The sequence below is a fragment of the Fundulus heteroclitus genome, chromosome 8 (genome assembly GCF_011125445.2).
Source record: "Fundulus heteroclitus isolate FHET01 chromosome 8, MU-UCD_Fhet_4.1, whole genome shotgun sequence".
Classification (NCBI taxonomy): domain Eukaryota; kingdom Metazoa; phylum Chordata; class Actinopteri; order Cyprinodontiformes; family Fundulidae; genus Fundulus; species Fundulus heteroclitus.
The window spans coordinates 7,997,498-8,008,787 of NC_046368.1; the positions used below are offsets into that span (position 1 = coordinate 7,997,498).

Sequence of the window (11,290 nt, forward strand, 5' to 3'; positions counted from 1 at the left end):
GATAGCATCTTACATGTGCCAGAATATTCATTAAAGGTTAGCTGTGCTTAACACAAGTTGGCAAAATAATACAAACTTGTTAAACTTATGCTTAGGCAAGGCAAGGCAAGGCAAATTTATTTATATAGCACAATTCAGTACCAAGACAATGCAACGTGCTTTACATGATTAAAATATAGCAAAATAAAACAGAATAAAAGCAAGTAGGAATAAAATGTAGATAGAAAATAGAACATTAAAAAAAGAAACACTAATGGTGTTTCAGTTAACTAGAACAGTTGAAGGCAATCCTAAACAAATGTGTTTTTAATCTTGATTTAAAGGAATTCAGGCTTAGAAGTCAACATCGATGCTTTATGTTTTGTTTTTGAAAGAGATTTTATGTTGGCAAATTGTAATTTTAATGTGAATAGATTTTCCCTATATTGCCTATAAGGCAATATAGGGAAAAACTATATTGCCTATAAGGCAATATAGGGAAAACAATACTTAATAAAAGGCACTCGAGTGAAGGTATTGATTAAAAAGTACAATAATGATGATCAGCCATAGTAACACATGCAGTCTGTTACTGAATTCAGTTATGGCTTTTATTCGGTTATAAACTCAGCTGTCATAGTTAAAACGCGCCGTTTCCTTCTACAGCTCAGTCGGCCGCTGAAGAGCAGCGGAGTCGCCTCTTCACTGAATCTCCATGCAGCTCAGCCTCGCCGCCAGCTGCCCGCCAGCGCCATGTTGACCCCCAGAGAGCGCCAGACTCCCGCCGGGGGGCGAATCACAAGTGAGTGTGTGTTCCTGCAGCTGCCATGGCGCTGGCACAGTAAACAAGGCCCAGTGTGCACTTAGCACAGGGTTCCTCAACGGGGGCAGTACCGCCCCCTGGGGGGCGTTTAGAGCATTACTGGGGGCGGTGCGATTAACTTGGTGGGCGTTTTCCCTGAAGGTAAAGTTTACATAGAAGATGAACAACAATACTAGTTTAAAATATGAACTACTTGAGAAAAACTGTGGTCTGCAGCATTAAAACATGCAAGGCTCTGCAGCCGCATCGATCGCAACAATTTTCTTCAGTCTTTCTACGCAGCTCCGTGCTGCCTTCAGGAACACTGTGTGAACTCTGGAAAATGAACGCTCTCTTTTGTGGTAGGCTTGTCGTGGAAAGGTTTCCGTCTCTAAAAGGGATTCATTTCTCTGAGGGATACACCGTGAGTGCGTTGTTATTATTTACACATTTGCAAGAGAGATATTTTGATGTAGGACTTCCCCTGAAAGCATCAAGACGCACATTCAAACAATTTTCAATACAAGCTGCTTTGTTGACATCACTGCAATACAGCGGTGCCAAAGTATATGAACACAAATCTACAAAAAAACCTGAAATATTTTAAGACCAGACACCTACAGCCAGAGGTCGTAGGAACTGTTTTGAGCGTCTATCTCTGTGGTTTAGTTCTTGGAGACAAACAAGTTTAACACAGATAAAACTCTTATATTTGTCTGGCCAAGGTTACAGCAAACGTGTCTTGTTTACCCTTTTCCCCCCTTAAAACTTGTGATGTTCTCCCCATGAAAGTATAAGTTTCAAGTTTTTCTCTGTCAAACATATCTGTCAATTCTAAAGGGACTATAGCATCAAAACCTGGGTTAAAGTTCTCCATCGCTGCGACGGATTTTCTTCAACTGGAAAATGAGCGCAAAAAATGGATCCACTTGGTTCCGTTTAGACTTTTTATTCAAGGTGTCAAACTGAAGCTGCTCTCAACAATGAAATCTGGCAGAGCTGGGACATCAGCCAATCAGAAAGAGAGTAGGGCGGGTCTTTGCAAAGGCAACAGTCTGAGATTTAATCATTTTAACTTTTGGAAGAACATCTCAAACTGGCCACAGGTGCATGAATGAAAGTAGCGGTGGTCGAAGGTTTTCTTTGGATTTATGTGAACCAGCAGGTCAGAAAGTTCAGCGGATTGAACATCTGACAACAACTTCCTCTGTAAGCGTTTCTGTCGCTGCTCTAGCTGTTAATTAGTTATTTCCACCTGTGGCCACGTCACCTGTCAGCGTTTATTCCCTCGCTTCCTGTAATTTAGCTGATAAACACAGCAACCAATCAGGGATCTCCTCATGATTCGCTGTTAGGTTTTTATTTAAAACAGAAAAAGAGTAACGCGCTAGCTCAGCATCTAGGCTCTTTTTCTTGAAGAAGGGTCGGATATATGGACCCAAGGTGTAAAACATAGAGATGGGCTTGGCTGAGAGAAGTGGACGAGAATGGGAAGATTGTCGGCTTGTGATCAAGAAGCTTAACCTGCCAGACGTGTTAATGTGCATAACGGCATTTTTCTGCAGCACACTGCCTCTTTACCTGGGAAACTAGGGGGACCAGATTGTGCGGGACTGTCCCGTGCTTTTCACGGTTGACTCGCAAACTGAAACAATGTCCCGCATTTGACTGCGCCAGATTCGGAAAAAAAGTAAAAATAAATAAATAAATATTCCACATGCACTTTTCTGAAACAAAGAAGACAGAGCTGCTGTCATCAGCTGTCAGTCAATATTTAGCATATATTTATTTTAAAATAAAAAATAAACTGCAGCTACAACATGGACTGGAGAACGGGTTCTAACTGGGTGAGGCCAGAGAAAGGCGATTCTCAGAGGGCTTTTTGGGAAAGTTTGCCAACGTTATTTTTTCATTTTTAAACGGAGTGGAGAGCGATGTGAAGCAACGCTGTAGAAGCGAGTCGCACCAGAAACCGCTGAAAAAGCCTCCTGTCTGTGGATCTATGGACTCATGTTACTCCAACCCAAAAACACCTGCCAGAAAGAGACAACCAAGATTAACTCAAACAAAATGTAACTTTACCCAAAAGTTCAATAACATTTTCCTAATTAAAAAGTGTTCCTCTTTAAAAGCTAAACAATTTTTCTGATAAACTTAGAGCAATTGTATTCGTATCCGTACAGGTGTTACTTAAAACCGTATTTGACAGGAAAATGCGTCTCGATGTCACACAAGGCAAATTTATTTGTATACCACAATTCAGTACAGAGACAAAGCAAAGTGCTTGACATGATTAAAATATAGGAAAATAAAACAGAGTAAAAGCAAGTAGGAATAAAATGTAGAAACGAAATAGAACATTAAAGTTGGACTAAAAAAGAGGCGGGGACACAGAGTCCATCCTGGACAGGTCTCCAGTCACAGGGCTAAAATTTAACAGTTTCATTAGACTTAAAAGTTAAATAATGCCTTTTTATAAACTCGTGAGTTGTGATCATTAATTGTTGAGCAATAACAGGCAAAGCAGAGACTGATTATTGTAATGTGCGATCTGTGTTAAATTAGAATGTATGACGTAATCATAGTGTTGGTAATGTGTCCTGCATTGTCCGTGGTTGTGGTCGGCCTTGTATGATCACAGGATTGGTTTATCCTGAATGTGACAGGGAGCCAGAGGAGTGAAGTAGATGATGAAATTATGCTAAATTTTGTACTAGCTGCAGTTTATTCCAAAAAAAGTAAAAAAAAAAAAAAAGCAACTGGACTTGTTTTCCGTAGTTGAAGACGTTTCGCTTCCTCTCCAGGAAGCTTTCTCAATTCAAAAAGTCTGGAGTAATGTGGAGTAACAAGCTTTAAACTACTGCCAAACAAAGGCCTTGTAATGGCTTAGATAACATGCAAATTCAACAGAAACAGGTCCACCCCTTAGTAATGGGGAGTCGTTAAAGACATTAAGCCAGCAGATTGAACCGAAACTGGTCCACTCCTCTGTAACGAGGAGTCGTTAGGGTCGTTATTGGCTTGGCTTAAAGGAACATTGAGAAGAAAATGTCAGTCAAATCGATTATTTTTGCTTTAACCCCTGGTTTCATTTTCAGATGCATCCCTATTGATCCGCGTGGACGTTTGGAAACGCATCAGTATTGTTCAGTGTGCCGCAAGATCACGCGTCCCTATTGGTCAGCGTGGACACAGACTAAGAAGCATTTCTATTGGTCTGCGCCTGGCTGCATAAACGACGGCTGGATAATAAGCTGAATGGAAGACCAGAGGATGTTAGTGAATGAGCTGAAGGGGCATGGACCTGTGTGACCTGATCCTACCCTCCTGTGATTCTTTAGGCCACAGAAAAACATTTCTACATTTTCTGGGAAGCTCTAAGCCACTATCCTCCAAGTTTGCAGATCAAAACACTTCAAACTGATTTATCTCTGTGTGTATTGGATCCATATGAGTTAAATAACTGGAATAAATAACCTTTTTGATGATATATTACTTTGAGATGCTCTTGTATAATCCCATTTAATTCTCTGTATTTCAGAATCTGCTGCTTTTGAATGAGGTTACTTATAGGAGGTACATCCTACTGTTCACTGCATGGTGTGCTGTTGCATGTCGTCTGTGTGCGTAATAAAAGTTTGACCTTCACAGAAAAGCAGACTTTCTGGTCACATTAATGCTGTGAAGCAGGGAGAGCTTTGTGTGGTTTACCGAGTACGCTAAAGCATAACTTCCAGGTAAATTAACACCCGTCTGCTGTCTGGTTGTTTTCAGGGAAGCGTTCGTGACACTTCAAGCCAAAGAAGAGCGACTGAAGGGGAAACTGGACGTCCCTCTGAGGAATGAGAAGCGTCTCAGCACAGTAACAGCAGCCGCCTCAGCTCAGAGGAGCTGCTCTCCTCTCCACACACCCTCACCTTCCATCAGGTCAGTGTTTATCCTCCAGGTGCAACCCCGCAGTTTTCTCTGATCTGTAGTCAAAGCGGCTCCCAGAAAGTCTCCAACCCCCCCATGTTTAAAGGTATACTATGCAACCGGGGTTGATTTTCCAGCGAGGCTCCCCCCAGAGGGCGAAAGTAAAAGTGCACTGTCATAAAGATGCTCAGCTGTTCTGGTTCCTCCGTCAAGCCAGGCGCGGTTGTTTTGAGCTTAGCAGACAGGCGAACGCAACGAAAAGTGGAAAAAATGGCAGTACAAACAATGACTAACACAGTGAAGGTATGGAGTTCTCGCCATAAAGCAAGACCGACTCTCGCGGTCTTGCACGAGACTTCTGAGCCTGTGGGTGCGGGCCGAGGGCTGCAAGTACGGTATTTCCCCCACAGACCACCAGGGCGGCCGAGAAAACCTTTGTTCGACCTGAAATGACTCATTTAATCATCCAAAACGATATGGAACACATTAATTAACTGAAAAATGTTGCATAGTATGCCTTTAAAACACGGTTTTAGTGATGTGGAAAGAGACCGTCGTAAATCCTCTCCAGACTTTTTCCACCTTGACTGTGACAAATAACCTGCAGTTCAGTTTTGTTGGAAAGCAAATGTTAAAAAAAACAAAGCTTCCGTTGAAGAAATTTTGGGAAGGGGCGAAAATACTGGTTAGCTGATTGGCCTATGTTGGTGATAGATGGGCCAAATAAACCAATCAGATAACACAACCACAAGCCAAGCTACTCTTGCTGCTGCAGGTAAAGGCTCGTTAGCTCAGCAAAGAAATACTCTGTAATTCCGATAAAACTTGCTCGATAGCCACGCTAACGCTAGTTTCATCGGCTGAAGCCGCCATGTTCTTTAGACTGAACTGACGCGCTTCCCGTTGCGTCACACCTCAACCCGCCTCAAAGCCAACGCTGATTGGACGTTCGTTTGGTGAACGGCTCCAAATTTTCTTTAACGGAGAGTAGCCAGACTGATCTGCAAGTGAAACCTTGAAAGCTCGCGAGATCAGGATGGTCTCACGAGGCTACTCGACTCGGCCATCTTCGCCCTTTCTGCCCTCCTCCTCATCAGGAGGACGTGTTCTCCCCTCGTCCTCTTCCCTCAGAGTTTTACTGTCTTTGCTGTAGTTCTGAACTTTGACTAGGCCACTTCATCTCTCATGAAGTCAGTCTTCCGTTTATTTGGCTGTAAACCATCTGAAGTAAGACAGCCGGCATGTTTCACCGCTGTTATGGAGCCTTTTGGACGACGCTCATTGATATTTCTGTGGTAAACTCATCCCCAATAGTCCAAGTTTGGGTTCATGGGACAGGGAGACATTCTTCCACAACACTTTTAGCCTGGATGTTTCTTTTGGGGGGAAATGCTTCTGATTTGCAACACGCCGCTCATTGCAGACATATGATGAATACAGGAGATTGTTTTGACTTAAGGACACAGTCAGTATTCCTAGAAAACTACTGCCGCTACTTCAGGGTTTTTATCGACCTCTTGGCAGCTTCCCTGACCAGTTTCTCTCTCGTCTCTTCATCAATTTTAGGAATAAATGGAGGTTTCAGAAATGTCCCATAATGTGTCATATTTCCTGCAGATATTACATGGAGACCATTACAGTGAGAACCAGTCTGTGCCATTGCTTAAATATAATGCTGTGGATTCTTTTGTTGCCTTCTTCATACCTTTGTACAATTAAGGATTTTTAATCCTTTGTATCCTTTCTCCAATCTGGCTTTAGCTAAAGGATGAAAGTGAGCAAATTTCAGAAAAATACGACTAGGACAGCTGAACTTCACCAACGGTCTCTAATTAATCGATGATAAAATTTGAGGTTAAGGGTGTGCAAACTTACAAAAGCAGCAAATTTTTCATCATTTTTTTTAATTTTCTATTTTCCTAAAACAAATGTGTCGGTTTGTTATCTTAAATTATTCCCGGCATATCTCACTAGTTTGGAAACAGGGAAAATAAAATGAAATAATAAAAAAAACTTCAATTGCCTTTCATCTGTTGAATAAAAATTAATAATTAAAAGCCAGTTCTATTTCCAGGAAAAAGGTTGTTCTTCAAGGGTTTGTTCTTTATTTCTCAGGGAGTGTTGGAGCGACGTCAGCCTGGGGAGGAGATCGGTTCAGGCCGTCTCTGAGATCGAGCCGGAGTCTGTTTGGAGAGCAACGAGAGAAGAAGAACTACAGCAACAAAGTCATGTCTGTGAGTCCATCTTATGCTGACAGTAACATTTTCAGCTTTTAAAGTCATAGTTTGGTGCCATAAAACATAACAAACCAGAAGAATCCATCCGTCTAATGATTCAGAGACCCTTATTCTGACGTTTTAAGATTTTGTTTTTATGTATATGGTGTTGGTGCCAAAGAGAGCAACACACTGGAACATGTTTTATGTAACAAATGTTGCAACATGATTGCATGCATCCATTTTATTCATTGTCTTGGCTTCAATAACTGCATGTTGCACAATGCTTCTTGTGGTGTTGTGTTTCTTGTTTTTGTTGGCGATCAGTGAGGAGGTCATTTCTGGAGCAGCCTCAGCCTCAGGTGTCCAGATGTACCCAAACATCTGTAGCAGCGCACAGCTTCTCTCCGCTGAACGTCCGCAGCAGAAACACGCAGACATGTAAGGCCCTAAGACATGATGATCAGTGGTTGACCTTATGGCATTAAGCTTATACCGTCTAGCTGTTGACAGTCATGTTCCTCGTTTAAATAAAATACAACTATGTGGATTAAGTTATGAAGGTGAAAAAGGTTCTCAGTTTTTTTGTGCGGGTTGTTTTTACAGGGTCTTCCTCTTCTCCTGATGAAGCAGATGAACCTGATGATGAACCTTCATCTTTCCACACAATACCTGCCAAACGTTAGTCATCCCCACTCAACTCGATATAAAAATCTGAGTCTACTGTTTCTGAATTTATTTAATACTTTTACATGCCTAGACATAATAAAGCTTTTTTTTTTTTTGGTTATGTGCTGTCAGGACCACTTGGTGGCAGCAGAGAGCCGTCAGATCATCCTCGTTGCTGCCACGCCATCTGTGGACGCCTCAAACTGCACGGATGCACAGATTCAGGTGATATAAGAGCTGATCAGACTCAATAATGTCAACTATTGTAATGGCTCACTATAGGAATAGTCAAATATTATTGTCAGTGGTTAAAAAAGCTGCATGTAGAGACAATCTGCTCAGCAGCTACAAGAATAGAATCAAAGGGAATCTGACTAATCGAACTGATGACTGTTTTTCTCAGATTGCTGCAGGCGTTGTCCCTCCACTCGCTACAAGCACCGACAGGCTGAGTCCCCGGACAGCGCCTCCACCAGGAGGTACACTGCAGCTGCGGTTTCACCCTCAGCCATGCAGTACGTGCCCTTGTACCCACAGCAGCTTCTGTAAGTGGTCCTGACCACAAAGATTTGTGATTGCAGTGGCGGTATGACACGTCAAACGTTGACTCTGAAGCGAAAATATGTCCGCTTCCATCCAGAAGGGGGAAATCACATTCTGTTTTATCTACTTTCTGCGCCACAGCAGAGATTTCTAAATGGAAATTTAATCTCAAGCTCTGCACACCAAAGCAATAACAGGGTTTGGCTGAACCCACTGACTGGAACTAGTTATTAGTTTAGTTCACACTGGTTAAAACTGAATTAATTCATGTTTCATGTTTGTACACTGCAAAAACAGATCTAAAAATAAGTAAAATGTTCTTAAAGTTAGTGTTTTTGTCCTTGATTTGAGCAGGTAAATAATATTATCTGCCAATGGAATTAGTATTTTGACCCCTAAAATAAGATAATTAGACATCCTGCACTTGAAATAAGATGATAGAGATGAGTTGTTCCTATTTTAAGGGCAAAAATCTTATTCCATTGGCAAATCATATTATTTACCTGCTCAAATCAAGGACAAATACACAAACTTTAATAACATTTTACTTATTTTTAGATCCGTTTTTGCAGTGTAGTTCAGCATCAAAACGTTTTAAACTCCAACATGAGCTAGTTAAGGTTTATTTTTTTTATCTCTTTTATGAAATAAAGATCAACATTTGAAGTAATACTTAAATGAGGATAATCGTTTCATAATCATCACACATAACCTGGAGCTTAATGAGGCTGGTATCTGATTTAATCTGCGCTCATTTACATAACTTCCTGCTTTAGTCAAAAAATAATCTATAAGAAAACTGTCTTTTGAAGAGACCAAAGGTTTTATTTTTTTTAGAGGACAATCATGCTTAACCAGTAACAGAAGTCTGAAACTAATGTAGGTGGAAACCCAGTAATGTTTACTAGTGAAGCTTTTTTATGGCCAAAAATGAAAACTTTAGCTCATTACTTTAAAAGGTTTATTACCGACACTGCCTCCTCATTATGTTTATTTGATATTTGTTCAAATTAACATTTATTTATTTTTATCACCAGTTATAAATGTGATAACAGGGACATCATTCAGTACTGATTACCTGATTCTATTTCAGAATACAGGTGCTGGTCATATAATTAGAATATCATAGAATAAAATTCCATTAAAAAATGTTAATATTATATTCATTCATTTCACATAGACTGATATGTTTCAAGTGTTTATTTATTTAAATTTTGATGATTATAACTGACAACTAATGACAAGAAGTTTCACTTTTTGGATGGAATCACTGAAAAAAATCAACTTTTCATTATATTCTAATTATATGACCAGCGTCTGTATAATTTGTTAGAACCCCCCCATAAATAAAAGCCAGCATCTGTGATGTTTCATCTTAACTTACCTCTACATGAGGCTCAGAGAGGTTCAGATGTGACAGAAAGGACCTGGCAGCGTTTAATAAATGAGGTTAAATGTGGCACCAGGTGTTAAATAAACACTAAATGGCTTTTAAACGGTCACAACAGGTTTAAGTTTTTCAGTTTCCTATTACATGGAGGAAGCTTTTCAGTTCCGACCTGCCTTTTATTCTGAAAGGCCAAATTTACAGATTGTTTTTATCATATAACAAGAAAGCTTTCTGTTTGGTTCAACAAACGACCTGAGGGGAGCTGCTGATGTATTTCAAGGATTTATTTCTATTCATTTTTATTGTTACTGCTCACAGTTAATCACAATTCCATTTTCAGTTTAACAAAATGTGAAATTTTATACTAGACCAATAGAAAAAGTATTTTAAAACTGTTATTTAGACAGTTGTCCAGCAGGCAGGGCGACCATGACTGTCCAAGCCACCAAAGGCATTCCCTAATGAAGCTGGTCGTTCACACGATGCTGCACCCAAACACATTAATGGAGAATCTAATGGAAGGAAAAAATGTGTTAAAATGTGCACAAGTAACAGTTTTAACCTCAGTCTCAGGAAAGAGGATTAAAAATTCAAGCATTAGGAGTGAATCAAAGGGTGGACGGCCGTTTGAGTAGCCTCACACACTGCATCCAGTACATGGGCTACAACCCTTACCTTCTTTGTGTTGAGCCACTCCTAAAGGCGAAATTAAAGCAGCCTGGCCTTCTGGAGACGTCTTAGAGCTGCAGCCTGTTCTCATAGCGGGGCGTACCGTGCTGCATTGCTGCAGCAGCTCCTTCCAGCAGAAGCACCTACCGGCTATGGAGTGATTTACGGTACGCTACGTCAACCAGCTTCTCAGTAGCCTGACAGTTCGGTAATAAACAACATTTCTTATTGCCGTTATCTATTATTCTAATTTCAGAGACACTGGATTTTGAGTTTATGTTCGTTGTAAGATATAATCATCAAAATGACTAAAATTAAATGCTTGAAATACACAACTGGTTGAATTGCATAAATGAAATACATTATATTTTTGATGATCTAATTTATGAGATGCTTGTGCCCCTCAGATGTAAAGAAGTCTTAAAATCTCCTAATTTTTGCACTGCAAAATTGAGCTAAAAGTAAGTAAAATGTTCTTGAAATGAGTGTATTTTTCCTTGATTTGAGCAGCTAAATAAGACAATTTGCCAATGGAATGAGTATTTTTACCCCTAAAATAATATATATTTAGATATCCTGCACTTGAAATAAGATGATGGAGATGAACTGTTCTTATTTTAAGTGCAAAAATCTAATTCCATTGGCAAATAATCTATTTACCTGCTCAAATCAAGGAAAAATAATCTAATTCCAAGAACATTTTACTTACTTTTAGCTCACATTGGCAGTGATAGTTTGCTCCCTTTTCAGACTGTGCTCCACGTCCCTGCACGCGTCTCCTGACCACGTCCCGGACTCCCACTCACGACCGGGACGCTCCAAAGAGAAAAGAGGGCGGAGAGGACGCTCGCACTCTGTTGACAGTCACCACTCGCTGGACAGAGCCAACAAATGGGCAGAACGCATGAAACGCACATCCAGACAAATGGTTCTTTCTACGGCGTCAGATCTGCGCCAACACAGGCTGCTCACTCAGTACTGCACCTCCTAGACTCCAGAGGACCATAAACCGAGCAGCTCAGGTCGGCTCCCGCCTCAAACAACTCAGCCAAAGTGAATAAAAACAATAAACGTTCCACTCTGTAACATTTCTTTGGTTTAGTACAC

At 40.6% G+C, this 11,290-nt stretch overlaps 1 protein-coding gene across 10 annotated transcripts in view; it reads left to right on the forward strand.

Annotated features, from left to right (window-relative positions):
• The window catches only part of akna (AT-hook transcription factor), a 40,662-nt gene that overhangs the window by 21,230 nt on the left and 8,142 nt on the right, over positions 1–11,290 (forward strand). For 7 of the 10 annotated variants that reach the window (XM_021317322.2, XM_021317321.2, XM_021317323.2 and 4 more), the window contains exons 16-23: positions 646–781; positions 4,556–4,708; positions 6,812–6,930; positions 7,240–7,353; positions 7,519–7,593; positions 7,714–7,806; positions 7,985–8,126; positions 10,934–11,277. In XM_021317322.2, the coding sequence (XP_021172997.2) occupies positions 646–781; positions 4,556–4,708; positions 6,812–6,930; positions 7,240–7,353; positions 7,519–7,593; positions 7,714–7,806; positions 7,985–8,126; positions 10,934–11,174 (1,073 nt within the window). In that variant the 3' untranslated portion in view covers positions 11,175–11,277. Of the gene's footprint in view, positions 1–645; positions 782–4,555; positions 4,709–6,811; positions 6,931–7,239; positions 7,354–7,518; positions 7,594–7,713; positions 7,807–7,984; positions 8,127–10,933; positions 11,278–11,290 lie in introns of those variants that run through there. The other 3 variants (XM_036140055.1, XM_036140053.1, XM_036140054.1) reach the window with 2 other exon arrangements.